The sequence below is a fragment of the Aquarana catesbeiana genome, linkage group LG08 (genome assembly GCF_042186555.1).
Source record: "Aquarana catesbeiana isolate 2022-GZ linkage group LG08, ASM4218655v1, whole genome shotgun sequence".
NCBI lineage: Eukaryota > Metazoa > Chordata > Amphibia > Anura > Ranidae > Aquarana > Aquarana catesbeiana.
Genome location: NC_133331.1, coordinates 302,392,629 through 302,420,367, shown reverse-complemented (window position 1 = coordinate 302,420,367; position 27,739 = coordinate 302,392,629). Strand labels below are relative to the sequence as shown.

At 44.1% G+C, this 27,739-nt stretch overlaps 1 protein-coding gene across 1 annotated transcript in view; it reads right to left on the bottom strand.

Moving 5' to 3' along the window:
- Nucleotides 1-26,044, bottom strand: part of LOC141106873 (uncharacterized) — a 124,298-nt gene extending 98,254 nt beyond the window's left edge. The window contains 4 exon segments of the mRNA XM_073597801.1: nucleotides 16,798-18,390; nucleotides 25,331-25,469; nucleotides 25,719-25,793; nucleotides 25,905-26,044. Coding sequence (XP_073453902.1) covers nucleotides 16,798-18,390; nucleotides 25,331-25,379 — 1,642 coding nt within the window. The 5' untranslated portion in view covers nucleotides 25,380-25,469; nucleotides 25,719-25,793; nucleotides 25,905-26,044.
- Between the last annotated feature and the right edge of the window lie 1,695 nt (nucleotides 26,045-27,739).

Below are 27,739 nucleotides of genomic sequence, written 5' to 3'. Positions count from 1 at the left end.
AATTTTTTTTGGCTGGTATTTTTTTTACTTTCAGTGGGGAACCGCTGACAGCTGAAGATTCATTGGTTGTTAAGGATGCGACAGCTGGCTTCCTGACCCCCGGTTAGCAACCAGCTATATACAGTGTTAAAATAATAACCGCAAAACACATCACAAATGCAACAGTTGCGTTTCTGGTGCGGTTACATAGAAATCTATTACCCGCAAATCGCGTGAAAAAAGTCCCCGACCATTTCCAAAAACGCACTGGCCGCAAAACGCATAAATATAAACTATTACCATAGGATACCATGTTAAAGTGGTTGTTAACCCACTTTAAAAAAAAAATAAAATAAATAACACCTACAAGACAAAGGCATAATGAGCTAGTATGAATAGTATACTAGCTCATTATGCAATACTCACCTGAGAACGAAGCCCTCACTGCGGTGCCCATACACCGCTCCGGCGGCTGACATCACTCCCGGGGGTTACTTCCGGGTATCGCGGCTCTGGCGCTGTGATTGGCCGGAGCCGCAATGATGTCACTCCCGCGCATGCGCGTGGTAACGGCACACTCACTGAAGCAATGGCACATATGTGCTGTTGCTTCAGTTTGTGTCAGTGTGCATGTGCCGATGACGTCGGCACATGCAAATACAGGGGATATCGCCTAAACCATGCAGGTTTAGGAGATATCTTGGGTGTTCTACAGGTAAGCCTATCATAAGACTTACCTGTAGCACAAAGTGGTCTGTAAGGGTTTACAACCGCTTTAAATGAACTGCAGATTGTTTCTGAAAACTGCAAAACGCACTAAAAAATGCATAGGTGTGAACCTAGGGTCAGGACCAGTTCACTCTGGAGTGAGAGGAAAGGCTCTTTACAGCAGTTATAGCGCCTGTAAAGCACCTCCAGTGTGAAAGCAGCCTAAGATAGAACTTGATCTTGCACTTCCCCAAAACCACCACCCCCAAAACTAATTAAAAAAGAAAGAAAAGAGAAAACCAACAAGTTCAATAATGTACTTTTATTTTTCCAGCAGAAACAAAATTATGTACATTCATTTACTAACTTAAAAAAAATTCTACAGGATATATGATGCTACATTTAGCAAAACAGTTAGCAATTGGTTTTAAGGGCTCTGCTCATAGGAGCTTACAATCTAAAATTTGTCTAAACCTTAGAGTGGACACAGCTTTACTTTCAGTGTATAACGGGCAACATATCACATTTTTATCTGCAAGATTATAGAAACATACCTAACAGTTATTATTCTTACAAAGCATTCCAACATATTATTAAAAAAAACATATGTTCAAAATATAACATTCGCCACCACCCCACAAATCCACACATATACATACATTGGTGACCATGTTCTGCTGGAAGCTGCATTTCTGTTTACATGATTAAGCAACGAGATCAAAGAGTAGAAGGTCAGCATATGCTCCCAAACCATGTTTGCATGGTCAGACAGGAACAATACACACACAACATTGACAGCATGGCCACATAAACCCACTTTTGATTAAAAAATGCACAAGAATTTCAGCAAACAAACAGCCCTAGTTGGGCATTTGTCAATAGGCACAATATCATTCCTTCTCCCCCACAAATCATAGTAAAAAACTTGGCCTTCTCAGGCCAAACAAACCCCCTACTGCAGCCCTTTATATAAGGTAGGTTGTATTGTTAGCACACTGACACACGCCCAATAAAAGTACACGCCCACCAGTATCTTTCAATCTGTCTCTTCGTGTATGTCTAAAGTGATTGCACCTGATTAGGGATGAGCTTCGTGTTCGAGTCCAACCCACGTTCGACTCGAACATCGGCTGTTCGATCGTTCGCTGAATTGCGAACGATATGGGCCGTTCGCGCCAAATTCGTGTGGCGCGTCACGGCCCATAATTCACTGCGGCATCGCAGTGCATTGCTGGCTAATGACTGGCCAAGCATGCACTATGACCCGCATGCTTGGCCAATCACAGCGCCGTCGGTAGAGAGAGCGGTAATTGGCCAAAGCCAGGGTGGCTTTGGCCAATTATGGCTCAGGGGGTTTAGAACACGTCCCACAGTATATAAGGCCGCCTGCACGGCGGCCCTGTGTAGTGTGTTCCGGCGTGCTTAGATAGAGAGAGAGAGACAGTGTCATTTCATTTGAGTTAGCTAGATTAGGCAGGACAGTCAGTGATTTAGCTGCACTTATAGTGTATTGTGTATAGATATGCATCCCAGGTGTTGCATATATATATATATACACTGTATTCAGTTTAGCTAGATCCGTTCCTGTTATCTTCCTACTGACAGGCAGGCTTGTCTTGTTACAGTATTTACAGCTACCTGAAGAAAATTGCTGGTGTTCTTTTGATCCTATTAGTACCACAGTCAGGCAGCTATACTATTTACAGTTAGTGTAGTGCGTCCACCTCACAGTGTTCAGTTAAAGCTACAAGTTAGTTTAGTGTGACCTCTGCACAGTGTTCAGCTAAAACTACAAGTTAGTGTGGTGCACAGTGTTCAGCTAAAGCTACAAGTTAGGATAGTGCGTCCTCCTCACAGTGTTCAGCTAAAGCTACAAGTTAGTTTAGTGTGACCTCTGCACAGTGTTCAGCTAAAGCTACAAGTTAGGGTAGTGCATCCTCCTCACAGTGTTCAGCTAAAACTACAAGTTAGTGTAGTGAGACCTCTGCACAGTGTTCAGCTAAAGCTACAAGTTAGTGTAGTGCGTCCTGCTCACAGTGTTCAGCTAAAACTACAAGTTAGTGTAGTGAGACCTCTGCACAGTGTTCAGCTAAAGCTACAAGTTAGTGTAGTGCGTCCTGCTCACAGTGTTCAGCTAAAACTACAAGTTAGTGTAGTGAGACCTCTGCACAGTGTTCAGCTAAAGCAACAAGTTATTGTAGTGCGTCCTGCTCACAGTGTTCAGCTAAAACTCAAGTTAGTGTAGTGAGACCTCTGCACAGTGTTCAGCTAAAGCTACAAGTTAGTGTAGTGCGTCCTGCTCACAGTGTTCAGCTAAAGCTACAAGTTAGTGTAGTGCTTCCTGCTCACAGTGTTCAGCTAAAACTACAAGTTAGTGTAGTGAGACCTCTGCACAGTGTTCAGCTAAAGCTACAAGTTAGTGTAGTGCGTCCTGCTCACAGAGTTCATCTAAAACTACAAGTTAGTGTAGTGAGACCTCTGCACAGTGTTCAGCTAAAGCTACAAGTTAGTGTAGTGCGTCCTCCTCACAGTGTTCAGCTAAAACTACAAGTTAGTGTAGTGTGACCTCTGCACAGTGTTCAGCTAAAGCTACAAGTTAGTGTAGTGCGTCCTGCTCACAGAGTTCAGCTAAAACTACAAGTTAGTGTAGTGAGACCTCTGCACAGTGTTCAGCTAAAGCTACAAGTTAGTGTAGTGCGTCCTGCTCACAGTGTTCAGCTAAAACTACAAGTTAGTGTAGTGAGACCTCTGCACAGTGTTCAGCTAAAGCTACAAGTTAGTGTAGTGTGTCCTCCTCACAGTGTTCAGCTAAAACTACAAGTTAGTGTAGTGAGACCTGTGCACAGTGTTCAGCTAAAGCTACAAGTTAGTGTAGTGCGTCCTGCTCACAGTGTTCAGCTAAAACGACAAGTTAGTGTAGTGAGACCTCTGCACAGTGTTCAGCTAAAGCTACAAGTTAGTGTAGTGCGTCCTGCTCACAGTGTTCAGCTAAAACTACAAGTTAGTGTAGTGAGACCTCTGCACAGTGTTCAGCTAAAGCTACAAGTTAGTGTAGTACGTCCTGCTCACAGTGTTCAGCTAAAACTACAAGTTAGTGTAGTGAGACCTCTGCACAGTGTTCAGCTAAAGCTACAAGTTTGTGTAGTGCGTCCTGCTCACAGTGTTCAGCTAAAGCTACAAGTTAGTGTAGTGCGTCCTGCTCACAGTGTTCATCTAAAACTACAAGTTAGTGTAGTGAGACCTCTGCACAGTGTTCAGCTAAAGCTAAAAGTTAGTGTAGTGTGTCCTCCTCACAGTGTTCAGCTAAAACTACAAGTTAGTGTAGTGAGACCTCTGCACAGTGTTCAGCTAAAGCTACAAGTTAGTGTAGTGCGTCCTGCTCACAGTGTTCAGCTAAAATGACAAGTTAGTGTAGTGAGACCTCTGCACAGTGTTCAGCTAAAGCTACAAGTTAGTGTAGTGCGTCCTGCTCACAGTGTTCAGCTAAAACTACAAGTTAGTGTAGTGAGACCTCTGCACAGTGTTCAGCTAAAGCTACAAGTTAGTGTAGTGCGTCCTGCTCACAGTGTTCAGCTAAAACTACAAGTTAGTGTAGTGAGACCTCTGCACAGTGTTCAGCTAAAGCTACAAGTTAGTGTAGTGCGTCCTGCTCACAGTGTTCAGCTAAAGCTACAAGTTAGTGTAGTGCGTCCTGCTCACAGTGTTCATCTAAAACTACAAGTTAGTGTAGTGAGACCTCTGCACAGTGTTCAGCTAAAGCTACAAGTTAGTGTAGTGCGTCCTCCTCACGGTGTTCAGCTAAAACTACAAGTTAGTGTAGTGAGACCTCTGCACAGTGTTCAGCTAAAGCTACAAGTTAGTGTAGTACGTCCTGCTCACAGTGTTCAGCTAAAACTACAAGTTAGTGTAGTGAGACCTCTGCACAGTGTTCAGCTAAAGCTACAAGTTAGTGTAGTGCATCCTGCTCACAGTGTTCAGCTAAAGCTACAAGTTAGTGTAATGCGACCTCTGCACAGTGTTCAGCTAAACCTACAAGTTAGTGTAGTGAGACCTCTGCACAGTGTTCAGCTAAAGCTACAAGTTAGTGTAGTGCGTCCTCCTCACAGTGTTCAGCTAAACCTACAAGTTATTTTTTTGCGAGCTCTGCACAGCGTTCAGCTAAAGCTACGTGTAGAAGGTTGGTGGTGTTTTCCTGATCCTATCACTACCGCAGGCAACTAAATAAGCTACAAGTTATTTTTTGGCGAGCTCTGCACAGTGTTCAGCTAAAGCTACCTGTAGAACGTTGGTGGTGTTTTCCTGATCCTATCACTACCGCAGGCAAGCTACAAGTTAGTGTAGTGCGAGCTCTGCACAGTGTTCAGCTAAAGCCAACTGTAGAAGGTTGGTGGTGTTCTCATACTACAGGCAGGCAGTTGATTTTGCTAGCTGCAGTATCAGTACATATATATATCCCAGCTTAGTGCAGCTACAGGCCATTAGTATGTCTGGAAGGCCAACAAGGAGAGGCAGACAGTCACAAGCCAATAAAAGAGGGCAAGCAGGCTCTGTGTCTAGAGGCAACAGTGCTGGTCGTGGAGACGGTGCATCCTCATCAGCACGTGGCCGTGGGACACGCTTGGCCTTTTTTTCGGCAGCTGGCCGTGTTGAGCCGCAACATGCAGAAGACTTGGTCGAGTGGATGACCAAGCCGTCCTCATCCTCTCTCACCCATGCTCAGGGTACTTTGTCTGGCAAAGCAGTGGCCTCTTCCCTCGGCTCAATGTCATCAGTGACTTCTTCCCTAGCCCCACCATGTCCTCCTGAGGAGTCCCTCAAACTGTTTGACCACAGTGTTGGGTACATGCTCAGGAGGATGCCCAGAGTTGAAAGGCTCTGATGATGATACTGAGCTAGATGAAGGTAGTAACGTAAGCATGGAAAGAGGGGGTGCCCAAGAAGGACAGCAATCTGGCAGTCATGCTCCCCCTGCTGCAGCATACTGCCAGGTTTGCTCCAGTGATGAGGAGGGAGGGGATGATAAGGTCACTGACTCAACGTGGGTGCCTGATAGGAGAGAGGAGGAGGAGGAGGAGGCGGCACATCACCAACGAGGCAGGATGCCCTCCAGGGGCCAGCCTAAGGGCAGCACACTGACTGCATCACACCCCAAAGTTCCGCATGTGTAGGGCGCTGCAGTCTCTGTGCGTTATTCAGTTCTTTGGTGTGGGCCTTTTTTGAGACGAGTGCATCAGATCGCACCGCTGCTATTTGTAACATATGTCTCAAGCATATCTCGCGTGGCTAAAACATCTCCCGCTTGGGCACCACATGCTTGACCAGACATATGTTGACCTGCCATGCAGTTCGTTGGCAAGCGTATTTCAAAGACCCACACCAAAGAACAAAGAGGACCTCTCCTTGCTCCTCATCAGCTGAGATCTCCAACCCCACTAAACCTTTAGTCCTCTCTGAGACCTGCACTGAGAGGAATGAAGGTGTAGAATTAGGTGTGTCACAGCCAAGTACTTGTGGGCAATCTGCTTTCGGTACACCGACGTCAGATTGTACCAGGCAAACTTCCCTGCCCCAGCTGCTGCACCGCTGAAAGAGGTTCGCTCCCAGCCATCCACATGCCCAGCGGTTGAATGATAGCTTGGCAAAATTGCTAGCACTTCAACTGCTGCCTTTTCAGTTGGTAGACTCTGTCCCCTTCCGTGAGTTTGTGGAATGTGCGGTTCCTCAGTGGCAGGTACCCAAACGCCACTTTTTCTCACGGAAGGCGATTCCGGCTCTCCTTCGGCACGTGGAAGGCAATGTCTTGGCCTCGCTGGACAGGGCGGTCAGCGGTAAGGTGCATATTACCGCTGACTCATGGTCCAGCAGGCATGGACAGGGACGTTACCTAAGTTTCACCGCGCATGGCCAGTGGGCCATGATCAGGGATGCATGCACTGTCCTGTCACCATTTGAGGAGGCCACGAGGATGGTGAGCAGTGACAGTGCATGCATCAGTGACACTGTCCCCCTTGTCCACCTGTTGGAGCACACGCTGTGTGGAATAATGGACAGGGCACTTGAGGCAGAACAGAGGCAGGAAGAGGAGGACTTCCTTAGCTCTCAAGGCCCCCTTTATCCAGACAGTGTTCCTGCGTGCCCACCGATCACACAGGAAGAGGACGAGGAGGAGGAGGATTGTGTCAGTATGGAGGTGGAGCCTGGCACTCAGCATCAGCAGCAGTCTTTAAGGGATCAGTCCCAAGAAACACATGGACTTGTACGTGGCTAGGAGGAGGTGGCTGCGGACCATGTCGTCCTTAGTGACCCAGAGGACTCCGGACCGAATGCCTCAGCAAACCTACGCTGCATGGCCTCCCTGATCCTGCAAAGCCTGCGTAAGGATCCTCATATTCGTGGTATCAAGGAGAAGGACCAATACTGGCTGGCAACCCTCCTTGATCCACATTACAAGGGTCAGGTTGTGGACCTTATCTTGCCATCGCAGAGGAAGCAGAGGATGAAACATCTTCGGGAGGCCTTGCAGAAAGGTCTGTGCAACGCGTTCCCAGAGACTGGGAGGTTACAAACTCCTGTTTCTGGACAACGTGTTGCTGAGGCTTCGGTCAGTCAAAGAAGGAGCGGTGGAGAAGGTGACCGTCTGACCGATGCGTTCAGACAATTTTTTGGTCCGTAGGCCCAAGGTATGATCGGTTCCAGCAACCATCGCCAGCGTCTGTTTTACACGGTGCAGGAATACCTAGGGGCAAGATCTGACTTGGACACCTTTCCCACCGAAAATCCTCTGGGTTACTGGGTCTTGAGGATGGATCACTGGCCAGAGCTTGCACAGTATGCAATTGAGCTACTGGCCTGTCCTGCATCCAGCGTTCTTTCGGAACGCACATTCAGTGCTGCTGGAGGCTTTGTAACCGATCACAGGGTGCGTCTGTCCACCGACTCGGTCGATCGACTGACCTTCATAAAAATGAATTAGTCTTGGATCACCACCAGCTACCAAGCACCTGATGTTGATGTAACCGAATAATTTTTTTTGAAATCTCAGATCCCTTCAAAGACTGCCTATGCTGATGCTGAGTGACTATCCTGAGTAATTATCCTCTTCCTCCTCAATGATCACGCTGATAGCTTGTAAGAACATTTTTGGTTCTGGGCGCCACCACCAGTGCCAAAGGCCCAATTTTTCAGCCCCTGTTCAACAGGGACATGTAATTACAATTCTTGATCTAATATTTCACAGCAGGGCCCTGTGAGGGCTTACAGTGTTGTGGCCACAACAACACCTAAGGCCCAAATTTCTGCTGAGTATATAGGGCAGGCCCCTACTTTCAAACATCAACTTACAAACGACTCCTACTTTCAAACGGAAGGAGACAACAGGAAGTGAGATGAAATCTACCCCTAGGAAGGGAAATTCTCTCCTGTAAGAGTTAATATGGGAAAAGCGTTTCTCCTTTCCACTGATGCTTTATCACCAATCCTTGTTTCACAAAAAAACCCAAATTTTCAAAAAACTTTTGTCATTGGGACAAAAAATGAGGTGAAATCTTCTGAAGAGGAGCACAGACAGCAAAACAAAAGTCACAGGGGTGATAACCCTTCCCTATGTTTTCCAAAAAGCTTAAAATAGATTTTTTGGCTGGAGCTAAACACGTTAAAAATGTACCAGTTCAAAATTACAGATTCTACTTAACAAAAAACCTACAGTCCCTGTCTTGTTTGCACCGCCTGTATACTGCTGTTCAGAGTATATAGGGCCTGGTGGCCCCACGCCTTTCCTTTTTTTAATTTAGGTGCGGGGTTCCCCTTAATATCCATACAAGACCCAAAGGGCCTGGTAATGGACTGGGGGGTACCCATGCTGTTTGTCTCACTGATTTTCATCCATATTGCCAGGACCCGACAATACATTAAAGCCGCAAGCAGTTTTAAATGACTTTTTTTCCTTTAAAAATGACATTTTGTGCAGGGACTGTTCTAAGCACGGGAAACACGCGCCACTTTACAGGCATACTATAGACACCCCCCAGGTACGATATTTAAAGGAATATTTCACTTTTTTTTTTAACTTTAAGCATCATTAAAATCACTGCTCCCGAAAAAACGTCAGTTTTTAAAAGTTTTTTTGCATTGATACATGTCCCCTGGGGCAGGACGCGGGTCCCCAAACCCTTTTTAGGACAATACCATGCAAATTAGCCTTTAAAATGAGCACTTTTGATTTTGAACGTTCGAGTCCCATAGACGTCAATGGGGTTCTAACGTTTGTGCGAATTTTCGGTCCGTTCGCAGGTTCTAGTGCGAACCCGAACCGGGGGGTGTTCGGCTCATCCCTACACCTGATGGGCAGGAACACATAATACTATTTGCAACTGTGTAAGCCCTTGGCTGTGTGCATCAAATCTCCAACTACAGGCCAAAGATCAAAGTCATTTGCATGCACATAAACAAAGCAACAGTTTTCTAAGCAGTGTACTTGTGCAGTGTAAACCTTACAATTTTAAATGTCCAAGTCCCTGGGCATGACTACATTAACATCAGTCCCTGGCTGCAATGAGCTTCCAATCTAAAGTCCAAAACTAACTTTATTACATTAGAGACTATTTTGACAGGAGACAAATAAAATGCCAGCATGTCTTTGGATTGTGGTGAAAAACCCACAAAAGGGAGAACATATAAACTTCAACACAAGCATTAGCATGTTGAGGAATTGAACCAGCAACCCCAGTGCTGCTAGACAGAATTGCTACCCTCTTAGCCAGCAGGCAGCCTCACACATGTTCTCTGCATCTCTGTGGTGTGAACCAGCCCTAAGTCCATAGCCATGTTCAGTGTCACAAGCAATATACAATATATTGGCCTAAGTATTGGGACGCCTGCCTTTAAACGCACATGAACTGTAATGGCATCCCAGTCTTAGTCCGTAGGGTTCAAAATTAATTTGGCCCCCCCTTTGCAGCTATAACAGCTTCAACTCTTCTGGGAAGGCTGTCCACAAGGTTTAGGAGTGTGTCTATGGGAATGTTTGACCATTCTTCAAGTGCATTTGTGAGGTCAGGCGCTGATGTTGGACGAGAAGGCCTGGCTTGCAGTCTCCACTCTAATTCATCCCCAAGGTGTTCTGTTGTTTTCAGGTCAGGACTCTGTCCAGGCCAGTCAGGTTCCATAAAGACATGGATGAGTGAGTTTGGAGTGGAACTTGACTGGCTGCACAGAGTCCTGACCTCAACCCGATAGAACACCTTTTGGCTGATTAGAGCAGAGACTGCGAGCCATGCCTTCTCATCCAACATCAGTGCCTGGCCTCACAAATGCACTTCTGGAACAATGGTCAAACATTCCCATAGACAAACTAAACCTTGTAGACAGCCTTCCTAACCTTCCCAGGAGCTGTTCTAGCTGCAAAGGGTGGGCCAAATCAAATTGTAACCCTACGGACTAAGACTGGGCTGCCATTAAAGTTCATGTGTGTGTAAAGGCAGGTGTCACAATACTTTTGACTAGATAGTGTATCTGGATTTACAATGGTGGCGGAACCCTTCTACATATAAATACTACATTTAGACATAGTTTTAGGACCTGGGAGATGAGACAAGTTCTCTACATGAAGTGGCATGTTTGGGATTCTAACCCAGACGCTCAGGGATACCAAGCAGAAGTTCTAACCTCTAAGCCACAGAGCTGCCACATATGAAAACCTTCTACACATAAATGCTGCATTTCTTTGGACATACAGGTGATGGAATTACATTACCCCAGAGTTATTCTTCTTGATTTATTCTGTGAAATTTGGTGGTTCTTTGTGGGCGAGTGTAGAATAGTGATATTACCCTCAAATTTTTGGAAATTACATTTTGATTTCTGATGTTGGTACATATATCACATTTTTTGGGCTCAAATTATGATTATTTGGATATAATAAAGAGCAAAAAAAATTGTGACTTATTTTACATTTGCATCAGCAATGGTATTGTGAGTTTGGGTAAAGATTGTTGTGAGATGGAGAGTAACAAGTGAAAGTGACAGAGAAAAATATATTTTATCAAAACATTCCACATTCTAGCATTCTTAAAAACAAAATATTTGAAGCAGAAGCAACAATTTTGTAAAAGAAAATTTATTTTTAGAGAAAGATACAATTCATCTTAACATTAAAAGGATTTATTTGTGAAGGTTACAATTGTTTCATTAGAATCAATAGCTAAAACTTGCATTGGACTATAATAGCACCGATTTTCACTTCCAAAAAATGCTCTTTAACTCAGCGCTCATTTTCGTATTGTTGTGGATTTATGAAAAAATCCATTTTATATTTACTGGCAGAAATATGAGAGTTGCTTAGGCCTCAAAAAGTAGATGAACTGTGATTTTGCAATAATTGAACTGTTCCCCTCTTGGAACCATTTACTGCAAAATAGGTGAACTCATACGCTTTACAAAGCTTAATGCATCAACCATCTCTTAAAGTTTTACAAGCCTGCTTTGAGACAGAAACTCGATGGAACAATGGTAGCTCTCGTCACAAAACAAGGAGATATTTACATGGTTTTAGTGGATAAACAAAAACTACCCATACAGCCATAGGAAACAAGGTGATATACAGACTGTTATCACATAGAAATGACCTCACCTGGCCTAAACCTTTTGTGTTCGAGTGAGGAACTGTTTAAATAGCTAACACCTTGGCCAACAAAACCTATTGTATGAATTTTAGGAACTGTTTAGACAAACTAAGTCATCTCTAAACATCCAATGGGAATGTTCAACGTCCATCTCAACACATGTTAGAAAGAGGTGAATTTTGTGCCAGTCAAAAAAATATTTTAAAAGTACCTACCTGGTTATTATAAGTCATTTTAAATAATGTATGATAATGTAGGTCACAGAGACGATTATAATTTTAGTGTCTGCGGACCCAACAACTTTGGTATAAAGAAAATATATATGAAAGTGTAATTTTATAAGTAGAAGTGTTTTAAGAAACTAATTATTATTATGAAAAACATATAATTATGATTATAACTATATAAGACTGTTGTCTATGTTTAGATAAACAAATATTCAGTGGATATACCGGAATTATACAGGTATCCATATAGATAATCATTTTTATGTAGTATTGATTAATATATATAACAACATGTGTCTTTCATAGATAGACCAGTTTTTATAGATATACATTTATAGAGATACATATATAGATAACCAGTTTATGTAATAGTGATTAATCAAGATTGTACTGAGTGTATTTTATATTAGACCGATTACCAGAATATTTAAAGATATATACTCTTCTCACCATTATACACATGAAGATAGAACATATTAACTTAAAAAGATAAACTCAAAACACATGTGAGACACCAGGTGATTGAAGGTGATATTATTTGAACTCACTAAATTTCCTGGAAAGGTTAATTATTACGTTTTTTTTTCTTAACCAATAGAAAAGAAGCCACACCTTTTGGGCAGAATTTAGTATAAGTTTTATGGTCTCATTGTGTGAGGGGGACACTGGGAGATGCCCATACTCCCAGACGGAACGCATGAATACATATTTTAACATCCATGAAGATTCCTCAACACCTGATACTTGGAACTCGGAGGTCGCAAGAAGTAATTCCTCTTTAAGAGTATCCATTTTGAAAGTAACGGCAGCCATCTTAGAAACTCTGGTAACCAGCAATCCAGACTAGTAGCCATCTTGGAGTGGGTAATTATGTCATGTTGATTTTATCTTGTATGTTCTCTCAAATATCGATGTATTGAATATTATACTATTGATAATTGTTCTCCTGAATCAATAACCGCCTTGTAGATTTTTCTCTAAAGATTCAAGTTTTCATTATATTTCTCTTTTTGCATAGTTGCCACGTTTATTGACAAAACAAACGCCTAATTTATTTCACATTGTTAACCACTTATTTACCTGCAGTTTAGTAACAGTTGGATGTGTGAAATACAGACGTTCTGTTTCATTGTCAATTTCACAAGGTTATTGATTCTACCGAGAAGTTATCATGGTGGTATTATATCAAAGGGACTGTACGCCCATTTTGCAAGTGTTTTTGTTGATTTTCAAGACGTTCATGTAACGCAATCTGTATTTTAATTTCATGTAGATATCTGTTTTTTCGTCAACCAATAAATGTAACTATTTCGTATGATCACATGTCTCCGTGAATAAGTTTCATATGCATAGACTGTGTCATATAGATTGATTTTGTATCTTAAAAATATCCTCGTTAAAAATTACTCAATAATAATTACTGTGCGGGAAACCTGTCCTTAAAAAGCACAACAGTATTTACTATAGCGCCTTGTAAAAAAGACGCTGGAGCTAAAATGAGAGCTATTTGCAGGTCTGAGCATGCTCAGTTGTGCTGGCACCTAGTTGTACAAGAACGGGAAATGTATCTCTTCTCAGACTTTTAAAGATATTTCAGTGTAGAAATCACTTTTTCACACAGTTTAAAAGCAGATTATCTTTAAATAATATACCGCATATTTCAGTACTATTTAGGCAATTATATTTTGCTCTAAACAATATTTTCATGTGAAATTCTCCAGGTTTTAGCAGAGTAAGGGTTTGGGCGCTATTTGGTTTCAGGGAACTATGGTAAATTCGATTTTGGGTGTATTTTCTCACCAGCGCTATAGTGAATACCATTTTAGCACTAATTAGCATCACAGCGCTATAGTAAATGACCCCCAATATGTTCCACAGAAGCTTCACCTTACCCATCAATACTGTGATTTCTCGCAGCTCTCTCTCACCATCCACACTACATTCTCTGACAGCTCCCCCCCATGATCCACACTACATTCTCCGACAGCTCTCCTCCACCATCCACACTACATTCTCCAACAGCTCTCCTCCACCATCCACACTACATTCTCCGACAGCTCTCCTCCTCCATCCACACTACATTCTCCGACAGCTCTACATTCTCCGACAGCTCTCCTCCTCCATCCATACTACATTCTCCGACAGATCTCCTCCACCATCCACACTACATTCTCCGACAGCTCTCCTCCGCCATCTACACTACATTCTCCGACAGCTCTCCTCCTCCATTCACACTACATTCTCCGACAGCTCTCCTCCTCCATCCACACTACATTCACCGACATCTCTCCTCCACCATCCACACTCAATTCTCCGACAGCTCTCCTCCACCATCCACACTACATTCTCCAACAGATCTCCTCCACACTACATTCTCCGACAGCTCTCCTCCTCCATCCACAATACATTCTCCGACAGCTCTCCTCCACCATCCACACTACATTCTCCGACAGCTCTCCTCCACCATCCACACTCCATTATCCGACAGCTCTCTTACACCATCCACACTACATTCTCCGACAGCTCTCTTCCCACCATCCACACTACATTCTCCGACAGCTCTCCTCCTACCATCCACACTCCATTCTCCGACAGCTTTCCTCCACCATTCACACTCCATTCTCCGACAGCTCTCCTCCTCCATCCACACTACATTCTCCGACAGCTCTCCTCCTCCATCCACACTACATTCTCCGACAGAACTCCTCCACCATCCACACTACATTCTCCGACAGCTCTACATTCTCCGACAGCTCTCCTCCTCCATCCACACTACATTCTCCGAAAGATCTCCTCCACCATCCACACTACATTCTCCGACAGCTCTCCTCCACCATCTACACTACATTCTCCGACACCTCTCCTCCACCATCCACACTACATTCTCCGACAGCTCTCCTCCACCATCCACACACACTACATTCTCTGACAGCTCTCCTCCACCATCCACACTACATTCTCCAACAGATCTCCTCCACACTACATTCTCCGACAGCTCTCCTCCTCCATCCACACTACATTCTCCGACAGCTCTCCTCCACCATCCACACTGCATTCTCCGACAGCTCTCCTCCACCATCCACACTCCATTCTCCGACAGCTCTCCTCCCACCATCCACACTACATTCTCCGACAGCTCTCCTCCTACCATCCACACTCCATTCTCCGACAGCTCTCCTCCACCATCCACACTCCATTCTCCGACAGCTCTCCTCCTCCATCCACACTACATTCTCCGACAGCTCTCCTCCACCATCCACACTCAATTCTCCGACAGCTCTCCTCCACCATCCACACTCTATTCTCCGACAGCTCTCCTCCACCATCCACACTACATTCTCCGACAGCTCTCCTCCCACCATCCACACTACATTCTCCGACAGCTCTCCTCCTACCATCCACACTACATTCTCCGACAGCTCTCCTCCACCATCCACACTCCATTCTCCGACAGCTCTCCTCCCACCATCCACACTACATTCTCCGACAGCTCTCCTTCTACCATCCACACTCCATTCTCCGACAGCTCTCCTCCACCATCCACACTCCATTCTCCGACAGCTCTCCTCCTCCATCCACACTACATTCTCCGACAGCTCTCCTCCACCATCCACACTCAATTCTCCGACAGCTCTCCTCCACCATCCACACTCTATTCTCTGACAGCTCTCCTCCACCATCCACACTACATTCTCCGACAGCTCTCCTCCCACCATCCACACTACATTCTCCGACAGCTCTCCTCCTACCATCCACACTCCATTCTCCGACAGCTCTACATTCTCCGACAGCTCTCCTCCTCCATCCACACTACATTCTCCGACAGATCTCCTCCACCATCCACACTACATTCTCCGACAGCTCTCCTCCATCATCCACACTACATTCTCCGACAGCTCTCCTCCATCATCCACACTACATTCTCCGACAGCTCTTCTCTACCATCCACACTACATTCTCCGACAGCTCTCCTCTCACCATCCACACTACATTCTCCGACATCTCTCCTCCACCATCCACACTACATTCTCTGACAGCTCTCCTCCACCATCCACACTACATTCTCCGACAGCTCTCCTCCACCATCCACACACACTACATTCTCTGACGGCTCTCCTCCACCATCCATACTACATTCTCCGACAGATCTCCTCCAGACTACATTCTCCGACAGCTCTCCTCCATCATCCACACTACATTCTCCGACAGCTCTTCTCTACCATCCACACTACATTCTCCGACAGCTCTCCTCCACCATCCACACTACATTCTCCAACAGCTCTCCTCCACCATCCACACTACATTCTCCGACAGCTCTTCCACCATCCACACTACATTCTCCAACAGCTCTCCTCCACCATCCACACTACATTCTCCGACAGCTCTCCTCCACCATCCACGCTACATTCTCCAACAGCTCTCCTCCACCATCCATGCTACATTCTCCGACAGCTCTCCTCCACCATCCACACTACATTCTCCGACAGATCTCCTCCACCATCCACACTACATTCTCCGACAGCTCTCCTCTCACCATCCACACTACATTCTCTGACAGATCTCCTCCACCATCCACACTACATTCTCTGACAGATCGATCTCCTCCACCATCCACACTACATTCTCCAACATCTCTCCTCCACCATCCACACTACATTCTCCGACAGCTCTCCTCCACCATCCACACTACATTCTCTGACAGATCTCCTCCACCATCCACACTACATTCTCCGACAGATCTCCTCCACCATCCACACTACATTCTCAGACAGCTCTCCTCCACCATCCACACTACATTCTCCGACAGCTCTCCTCCACCATCCACACTACATTCTCCGACAGATCTCCTCCACCATCCACATTATATTCTCCAACATCTGAAGAATACATATTGGCCTAAACTGAGGAAAAATTATTTTTTTTTTTAAATGTGGGATATTTATTATAGCAAAAAGCAAAAGATTGTGTTTTTTTCAAAATTGTCGCTCTTCTTTTGTTTATAGCGCAAAAAATAAAAATCGCAGAGGTGATCAAATACCACCAAAAGAAAGCTCTATTTGTGGGGAAAAAAGCACATCAATTTTGTTTGGGTACAACGTCGCACAACTGCGCAATTGTCAGTTAATGCGTCGCAGTGCCGTATCGCAAAAAATGGCCTGGTCATTGAGCAGCCAAATCTTCCGGGTTAAAAAAAAAAGGAATTGAGAAATACTTAAAAAAAATTTAATAATATTGATTTAGAACTGCATTGAGATCAGAGAAACTTGTGAAAATAGGTGGAACTGCGCTTTAAGGAAGCTCATCCATATGTATCCTCTGGTGTCGCACAAGGTTTTCTTTCCTAGTGAAAGATTTCCCACACTCTGAACAAAAATAAGGATGTTCACCTGTGTGAATTCTCTGATGTTTAACAAGGCCTTCTTTATTATGGAAAGATTTCCCGCACTCTGAACATGAATAAGGACGCTCATCTGTGTGAATTCTAAGATGTTTAACAAGGTCTCCATTAAGAGTGAAAGCTTTCCCGCACTCTGAACATGAGTAAGGACGCTCACCCGTGTGAATTCTTTGATGTCGCATGAGGTGTCCTTTATGAGTGAAAGATTTCCCACACTCTGAACATGAATAAGGACGCTCACCCGTGTGAATTCTCTGATGAAGAACAAGATCTGATTTATGAGTGAAAGATTTCCCACACTCTGAACATGAATAAGGACGCTCACCTGTGTGAATTTTCTGATGTCTAACAAGGACTGTTTTCTCAGTGAAAGATTTCCCGCACTCTGAACATGAATAAGGACGCTCACCTGTGTGAATTCTCTGATGTTTAACAAGGACTTCTTTCTGAGTGAAAGATTTCCCGCACTCTGAACATGAATAAGCACGCTCACCTGTGTGAACTCTCTGATGTTTAACAAGGTATTCTTTATGAGTGAAAGATTTCCCACACTCTGAACATGAATAAGCAAACTCACCCGTGTGAATTTTCTGATGTTTAACGAGCTCTCCTTTCTGAGTGAAAGATTTCCCACACTCTGAACATGAATAAGGACGCTCACCCGTGTGAATTCTCCAATGTTTAACAAGGCCTTCTTTGCAAGTAAAAGATTTCCCGCACTCTGAACATGAATAAGGACGCTCACCCGTGTGAATTCTCTGATGAGGAACAAGCTCTGCTTTATGAGTGAAAGATTTCCCGCACTCTGAACATACATAGGGATGCTCACCTGTGTGAATTCTTTGATGTTTAACAAGAACTCCTTTCTCAGTGAAAGATTTCCCGCACTCTGAACATAAATAAGGACGCTCACCTGTGTGAATTCTCTGATGTTTAACAAGGTGTCCTTTCTCAGTGAAAGATTTCCCACATTCTGAACATGAATAGAGATGGTCACCCGTGTGAATTCTCTGGTGTCTAACTAAGTTATGTTTATGCTTAAAACATTTGCCGCACTCTGAACAAGGGAAAGGACGTTCACTTGTGTGAACTCTCTGGTGTTGAATAAGTTTTCCTTTCCGAGTGAAAGATTTCCCGCACTCTGAACATGAGAATAGATTGTCACCTCGGTGATCTCCTTCATGGGGTGAGGAAGATTCCTCGGGATTAGAAGGATCTGTTGATCGATCTGCAGTGTGAGATCTTACATGGATATTTACAATCATAGTATGTGATTGATGAGAAGATTCCCCCTGATCAGAGGGATCCATTGATGTCTCCGGACAGGAAGGTCTGTGATGTATATTTTGTGTATTTGGATTTCCTCCTGGAGGATCCTGTGTGATGACATTATCTTCTGACTTACAATCAGCAGATAATAGAAGATGTCTCTCCGAGGAATTCCTGACATCACATCCATCTGATGGAAAGAAGTAAAAAAAAAAATTATATATAATAAATCTCAGTAGATGAGAAATAACTGGAGTTTTAGCTCCTCCTCCCAGTCAGTGGAATAAGTGGAAATGCCGATCTCACAGCTGGGCTCCTGTTCTCCCTCCAAAATCAATCAGAAAAGTCTTCACACCGAGTCAATATATGATCTGCTAATTCTATAATAATAAAAAACTATGACTGAGGCTTCATTAGCCAAAATGCGTTAGTGGATTGTTACTACTTTGGATTTCCTGGATTTTAAATTATGAAGAGTTTGCAGATCATATATGGACTCCAACCTGAGTCAGCAAGAAAAAAAAGTCACATTGTTCTAACAGTCAACACTTTTACAGAGCTTTGGCATGGAACTGGGTACAACTATAACAACAAAATATGAAAAAAAAAAAAAATATTAAAGGATATAAAACACCCAAAACATCAATGACACACTATGTAAAATGTGTTTATTAGTGACGACTATGGGGAGTAATGGAGATGCCACATCATTTGCCAAGAAAATTAAGTTTTTTTGAGGAATGGAGATGGACCTTTCATATGGTGTACAGTATCTCCTCCTCATTTGTTGGGAACATGATGTTATATTGAGGAATGGAGATGGACCTTTCATATGGTATACAGTATCTCCTCATTTGTTGGGAACATGACATTATATTGAGGAATGTAGATGGACCTTTCATATGGTGTACAGTATCTCCACCTCATTTGATGGGAACATGACGTTATATTGAGGAATGGAGATGGACCTTTCATATGATGTACAGTATCTACTCCTCATTTGTTGGGAACATGACATTATATTGAGGAATGGAGATGGACCTTTCATATGGTGTACAGTATCTCCACCCCATTTGTTGGGAACATGACGTTATATTGAGGAATGGAGATGGACTTCTCATATGGTGTACAGTCAGTCCCGGAACAAGCAATGGTTGCCCTACCTTTGGAAGGGCTTGTATGGCTTCTGGATACAATTATCTCATAGACCGTGAAGGGGCACCTAATGGTGGGCACCACTTTGCGGACTACTAAAAAAATCTTTAAAACTACTACTATTTTGCCATATCCAAGCCCTTTAATTCCAATTTTGAGTACACTGGCCTTTCAGCCGGGTCTGATAGACCCTTGCTTTAATGCTCTACTATGATAGGCTTTTACATTTTTCAACGTGCGATCGCTTGATGACAAGAAGAGAGTTTGAATGTAATTTTTCCTCAGATCTGGACTTTCTTCGCCGGATACAGCTTAGTGCTTTTCTTCGATCGCTGCCAATAACACTTACTGTAATACGTGCACCTTCTATGTTTGAACAATTATATTTAACCACTTGGCGACCAGCTCGCGCCGATATACGTCGGCAAAGTGGCACGGGTGTGCCAAACAATCCACCCGTATGTCGCTGCGTCATCCGTGGCTAGCAGGTCCCGCGGACTCGATGTCCACCGGTGGCCAGCGATCGTGGCACGGAGAGGCAGAACGGGGAGATGCCCAAGTAAACAAGGTATTTCCCTGTTCTGCCTAGCAACATGACAGGGATCTACTGCTCCCAGTGATCGGGAGCAGCGATCTCTGTCATGTTCTAGTGAGCTCATCCCCCCGACAGTTAGAACATGCTGACGGAACACAGTTAACCCCTTGATCGCCCCCTAGTGTTTAACCCCTTCTCTGTCAGTGACATATACACAGTAATCAGTGCATTTTTATAGCACTGATCGCTTTATAAATGGCAATGGTCCCAAAATAGTGTCAAAAGTGTCCGATCTGTCCGCTGCAATGTCGCAGTCATGATAAAAATCGCAGATCGCCGCCATTACTAATAAAAAAAACCTATTAATAAAAATGTCATAAATCTATCCCCTATTTTGTAGACGCGATAACTTTTGCGCAAACCAATCAATATACGCCTATTGCGATTTTCGTCTCACAAAAAATTTGCAGAAGAATACATATTGGCCTAAACTGTGAAATTATTATTTTTTATATATATTTTGGGGGATATTTATTATAGCAAAAAGTTTAAAAATATTGCTTTTTTTTTCAAAAATTGTTTCTCTTTTTTGTTTATAGCGCAAAAAATAAAAACTGCAGAGGTGATCAAATACCACCAAAAGAAATCTCTATTTGTGGGAAAAAAAGGACGTCAATTTTGTTTGGGTACAACGTCGGACGTTGTCAGTTAAAGCGACGCAGTGCCATATTGCAAAAAAGGGCCTGGTCAGGAAGGGGTAAATCCTAAGTGGTTAAAGGGGGGATCGCTAAAACACTCGCTGTCATATCTCTATGCCTCGCTGATTGGATTGGAAGAGCCACAAAAACATGCTTTCCTACAACCGTGGGAAAGAGATATGGGGGGTTTATATTCTCACAGGCTCAGAAGGATAAGATTTTACTGTTGGCTCACAAGGCGTCATCGGCGAATAGGTATGCAGAAGGAGGGTATAAAAGTCCTACTAGATGGTACAGAACACCGGCAGTAATACATCGGATATTTCCTCAGGTATCGAATATCTGTTGGCCATGCCAGGAATCTGAGGGCACTATGTTACACATTTTTTGGGAATGTCCAGGGCTGAAAGAGTTCTGGACAATGGTAGCTGAAAGTGTTAAAACAATTACAGGAGTGTCACTTGGAGAAAATCCGGCAGCTTTACTATTGCATGACACTCCGTTATCTATTAAAAAATCTAAAAATTCACTTTTAAAACATCTGCTTACCACAGCGAAGGCGTGAATCCTGACGTTGTGGAAGAGTAAGACCCCCCCCCCCCCAACTAGACTACACTGGTTTGCCTGGATAACGGAGATCCAACAAAATGGAAAATCTTACTATGACATTGAAAGACCAAGATAAGAAATATCAGAAAATCTGGACTCCTTATTTCAGTTATAGGGAACAGATATTCCCAGCGGCTCAGCAGTAAATGGCCCTCTGACCTGTTTGCTAGAGGTAATTTATTGGTAAAGGGAGGGTAGAATAGTCAGGTTCGCTCGGGGGGAGGAGAGAGAAGAGAAATTGATTTTTTTTCCTCTCGTTCTCTATTTTGTTTTCGTTTGTTCTCTTGCCTTTTTATTTATTCTTTACTTTTATTTTTTCTTACTTTTTGAGGGTAGCCATGGCTTTTCCTGGCTAGGGAAAATATAAGAAAAATAGAAACTGTGTTGCTTTTGATTGTTTATAATAAGAGTTTGTTGAACTATTATATAATGTAACCATTTGCCGCCCGCCATATAGCAAAATGATGTCGGCAAAGTGGTTGCTATATCCTGACCGGATGTCATATGACATTATCAGGATATCAAGCCGCTGCGCGCCCCCGGGGGCCACACATCGCGGCGATCGTTGTTGCGGCGTGTCAGTCTGACACACTGCAACTCCGATCTAGGTAAAGAGGCTCTAACAGAGACTCTTTACCACATGTCATGTCCAATCACGGCTGATCACGATGTAAACAGGAAGAGCCGTTGATCGGCTTTTCCTCACTCGCGTCTGACAGACGCGACTAGAGGAGAGCCGATCGGTTGCTCCCCTGACAGGGGGGTCTGTGCTGATTGTTTATCAGTTGTAGCCCCCCCTCGGATGCCTGCCCAGGACCACCAGGGATGGCCACCACACTGGACCACCAGGTATGCCACCCTAGACCACCAGGGAAATACCAATCAGTGCCCAGGCAGCTGCCAATCAGTGCCAATGAAAAATGGCTGCCAGTGCGACTAGTAATGCCTATGAGTTAAATCTATCAGTGCCAGCCATCAGTGCCGCCTTTCAGTGCCCAGCAGTGACCACCAGTGCCACCTATAAGTGCCCATCAGTGCACCTCATCAGTACCGCCTTATCAGTGCCCATCAGTGCAGCTTATCAGTAAAGGAGAAAACTTACTTATTTACAAAATTTTATAACAAAAACAAAGAAAAACTTTTTTTTTCTTCAAAACTCTCTGTCTTTTTTTATTTGTTTAGCAAAAAATAAAAACCACAGGAGGTGATCAAATATCACCAAAAGAAAGCTCTATTTGTAGGAACAAAATGATAAAAATTTAGTTTGGGTACAGTGTAGCATGACCGCGCAATTGTCATTTAAACAGTGACAGCGATGAAAGCTGAAAATTGGCCTGGGCAGGAGGGTGCAAAAGTGCCCTGTATTGAAGTGGTAAAAGAGAATATAGCCTAGCAGTATCCGAAATAGTACATTTTTTCTCTTTTTGAGATGGGCAAGATTTATAATAGAGGCTTATTGTCTTAGTTGTAAGCTGTTTTTGTGTGTAACTGTAACACTGTTCCTGTGAAAATAAAGAATTAAAAAAAAAATCCTCTCATTCCCCATATGCCCACAGCATAAATCCCCCCCCACAAACAAAAAACATACCCCCCTCCCAGTACAAATCCTCTACCCCTCAAAGTTCGCCCCTGACCAAAAATCCTCTCCTCTCACTCTAAATCTCCCCTCCAAGCACAAATTCTCCCCAATCCCCCATCTTAGCACAAACCCCCCCAAATTTCTCCTCCTAGCACAAACACCTCTAATCACCCCTGCTAGGACCAATCCCCCTAAAAAGAAACTTTTCCTCCTAGCACAAATCCCCTTCCCCCTGCCGTATTAAATTTTCTAGCACAAACCCCCTGAAATTCCCCCTCCTAGCACAAATCTTATTCCCCCTCCCAACACAAATTCCCTCAAATCACTACTTCTGGCACACTTCCCTAATATTCCCCTTATTGAACAACTCTTATCCCCTGCTGCCCCCCAAATTCTTCCTCCCCCTAACTTCCTTGTGGTACCCAGGGCAGCCGCCCCTCCTGCCCACCCCTTGTCTCCAGCCCTGTGTACAGCATCTCCTCCTCATTTGTTGGGAACATGACGTTATATAGAGGAATGGAGATGGACCTTTCATATGGTGTACAGTATCTCCTCATTTGTTGGGAACATGACGTTATATTGAGGAATGGAGATGGACCTTTCATATGGTGTACAGTATCTCCTCCTCATTTGTTGGGAACATGACGTTATATTGAGGAATGGGGATGGACCTTTCATATGGTGTACAGTATCTCCTCCTCATTTGTTGGGAACACGATGTTATATTGAGGAATGGAGATGGACCTTTCATATGGAGTACAGTATCTCCTCCTCATTTATTGAGAACATGACGTTATATTGAGGAATGGAGATGGACCTTTCATATGGTGTACAGTATCTCCTCCTCATTTGTTGGGAACATGACATTATATTGAGAAACGGTGATGGACATTTCATATGTTGTACAGCGAGGTTCAGCAACCCGTTGATCACAACTGTCATTCGCAGGAGGGTGACAGTTGATTGGTGATCCTGCTTTTCTGACCCCGGACTGCTCCTCACACATTGTAGTGGCGCAGGGAAGGAATAGCCCAGTATGCTGCACTAATTCCGGCCAGCCCCCCTCTCATGTCCATCCCAGGCGTTTGTGTGTGGCATCACATGGGATGGATGATAGAGGACGGCTGGCCAGAATCCACGTGCCAGGAGAAAGAAGAAAAGTGTGTACTCGGCGCTTCCCATCTGTACATGTGAGCAAAGTTTCTTCTCTCCTGTGAGCCCCTGTACACACATCACTGCACTACTGACTGACCTCATCCTCTGCCCTGCTAATTGACACCATCCACTGCCCTACTAACATCATCCTCTTCCTTACGAACCATCACCATCCACTGCCTTACAAACTGACACTGGAAAATATGCAGTCATGTGAAGCATACAGTACAAGAAGCATGTGTTTAGTGAGAAATTATGAGCAGATCAATACTCCAGATGTGCCAACTCCAGAGCACCACCATTCTCTCTGCCCCGAACTGGCTGCTCCTCCTTATCACACTTCACTCCATGATATCAAGACTTAGCTGAATTGTACATTTTGTTCCTCAGTTCTCCCCAAAAAACTTATGCCCTGTACACACGGTCGGACATTGATTGGACATTCCAACAACAAAATCCTAGGATTTTTTCCGAAGGATGTTGGCTCAAACTTGTCTTGCATACACACGGTCACACAAAGTTATCAGAAAATCCAATCGTTCTTAACGCGGTGACGTAAAACACACACGTCGGGACTATAAACGGGGCAGTAGCCAATAGATTTTGTCTCTTAATATATTCTCTGAGCATGCGTGGCACTTTGTGCGTCGGATTTGTGTACACACGATCGGAATTTCCGACAACAGATTTTGTTGTCGGAAAATTTTATAGCAAGCTCTCAAACTTTGTGTGTCGGAAATTCCGATGGAAAATGTGTGATGGAGCCCACACACGGTCGGAATTTCCGATAACAAGGTCCTATCACACATTTTCCGACGGAAAATCCGACCGTGTGTACGGGGCATAAGGCATCTTCTCTTCCAAAGTAACACAGATGACTACTCTTAACCAATAAGTTCTTTACTGAATAAAGTAATATTCACAGTTCTGTACAGGTTCCATAGAAGTACATATATGCGATATACAAAATCACAATTGCATTTCCACTCTCTATTTGGCTGTGCTCTCCTTAACTTTTTACAGCTTAGTTGCATCCCAGTAAATGGCGTCAAAAGTCCGGTCCTCAGAACCCATCCCGGGGTCCCGCTAAGGAGAAACTCCACTACACAGTTCAGTTCACATTGTTACATGGTCCTCACTGGTCACCTCCTACATATATCACTTTAGAAGCAGGAAGTAACACAGGCAGGGGAAGGCAAATCACAGCACCAAGTTTTAACCCTTCACACACCACACATTAACCCTTTATTAGACAAACACATATTTAACCTTTTAGCACCTGCCTACAGAACGATGTGAAGATCTGCTAATTATCTAACATTTTCCATTAACTGTAATCCTTGAATTCAGAAGTAAAATGAGACTTTGACCTCTTTTCTCCATAGTGTCTGTTACTTACTTGTGTCGCTAGGTACAGAAAGGTCCTCCTGTTCACTTTTTATAATCATCCCGACCTCCTCCGTGGATGGCTGATCACCCCCCACATATGTCTCTACTTTTTCTTTAACCTCAGCTTTTATATTAATTCGTTCTTCACCCTAAACCAAACATAATCGAAAACATCTACTAAAATCAACTCAAGGCAGATATAAAAGACACGTCATACAGTATGCACCCCAGGTTGGAAGAACACAAGGAGGAAGAGGACCTGCGATGACATGTGACTGGGCTTCAGACCCACAGAGGTAAGGAATGTATATTTAAAAAAATATACATAGACTACATAGAATAACATAATTTCATGGCTTACAAAATATATTTAGGTCTAAATGGCTAGTCCTACCTACCTGATCATGGTGAGTGATGGCGTGATCCTCTTGTATGGAATCCCAGGAACACAGAGGAGGGGGAAATCTCTCACCCTAAACCCCAAAAAAGAAAGAACAATAAAAAATAGAGCAAGAGATGTAATAGAAAAATATCATCTCATAGCTTAGAATATTTTTATGTTGAAATTTCTCAGTCTCATCTACCTGATGATGGATTGTGTGATCTTCCTGTGTGGAATCCCGGGAATACCGGAGGACCCCTCTCCTCCATAGACTGCTGATCCCCAAACATCTCTTCTTTTTCCACTTTAACCTTAACTTTGACGTCTTTCAGTTCTTCACTCCTAAACCCCAAATATGATAGAATAGATTTATAAAAGGAAACAAGAGATGAACTAGAAGATTTTTATCTCAAAGAGTAGAATTCTATAACGTATTTGAGTTCTAATTGCTTAGTCCCACCTACCTGATGATGGTAAGGAGAGGTGTGATCTTCCTGTGTGGAATCCTGGAAATACAGAGGATGGGGACATCTCTCTGGTGGATTCCAATTACTGCATCCATATAGGAAACACAAAACACGGAATACATTGTTTCTATGTGTTTATCAGATGATGGGGGATCTAGGTGGACCCTCCGTACTGCTCTCTCCTTTACAATAAAGTCTCCTCTTACCTGGTGATGTGAGGGGCGGCTGATTCTCCATCATGACATCCTTGTAGAGATCCTTGTGTCCTTCTAAATAAATTCTAATGCAATGTGATTACCTCCTCTGCTGCCAATTCCAACAATGTCTTCTATTAGGGTAGCGGCTAGTTCCCTTCCTGCAGATTAACCTTGTGATGTCACAGGAAACATGTGACCAGGAAGCAGGAAATCGAGGGGAACGTGAAATGAATAGAAGTGAATAGGAGGCTGCAAGCATAGCAGAGCACACGTTTTTACCCTGAAGGTCTCTCCCTCCCTCTCTCTGTCCATCCATCTTCTTTTATATTATATTTTCTCTGCTCCTTTATCCCTGTATACCCTTCTCTGTGTATCTCCCTGTATACCTTTCCACCTCTCTCTGTATATCTCCCTGTATACCTTTCCATCTCTCTCTGTATATCTCCCTGTATACCTTTCCACCTCTCTCTGTATATCTCCCTGTATACTCCTCTCTGTATATCTCCCTGTATACCCCTCTCTGTATATCTCCCTGTATACCCCTCTCTGTATATCTCCCTGTATACCCCTCTCTGTATATCTCCCTGTATACACCTCTCTGTATATCTCCCTGTATACACCTCTCTGTATATCTCCCTGTATACACCTCTCTGTATATCTCCCTGTATACAACTCTCTGTATATCTCCCTGTATACACCTCTCTGTATATCTCCCTGTATACACCTCTCTGTATATCTCCCTGTATACCCCTCTCTGTATATCTCCCTGTATACCCCTCTCTGTATATCTCCCTGTATACCTCTCCACCTCTCTCTGTACTATCTCCCTGTATACCTCTCCACCTCTCTCTGTATATCTCCCTGTAACCTCTCCACCTCTCTCTGTATATCTCCCTGTATACCCTTCTCTGTATATCTCCCTGTATACCCTTCCTGTATACCTCTCTCTGTATACCCTCTCTGTATCTCTCCCCCCTCTCTCTCCTCCCCACCCCCTCTCTCTCCTCCCCACCCTCTCTCTCCACCTCTCTCTCTCCCCCCTCTCTCCCCCCTCTCTCCCCCTTCCCCCCTCTCTCTTCCCCCCTCTCTCTCCCCCCTCTCTCCCCCTTCCCCCCTCTCTCTTCCCCCCTCTCTCTTCCCCCCCTCTCTCTTCCCCCCTCTCTCTTCCCCCCTCTCTCTTCCCCCCTCTCCCTTCCCCCCTTTCCCCCCTCTCCCTTCCCCCCTTTCCCCCCTCTCCCTTCCCCCCTCTCTCTCTCTCCCCTCTCTCTCTCTCCCCTCTCTCTCTCTCTCCCCTCTCTCTCCCCCCCCTCTCTCTCCCCTCTCCCTTCCCCCCTCTCCCTTCCCCTCTCTCCCTTCCCCCCCTCTCTCTCTCT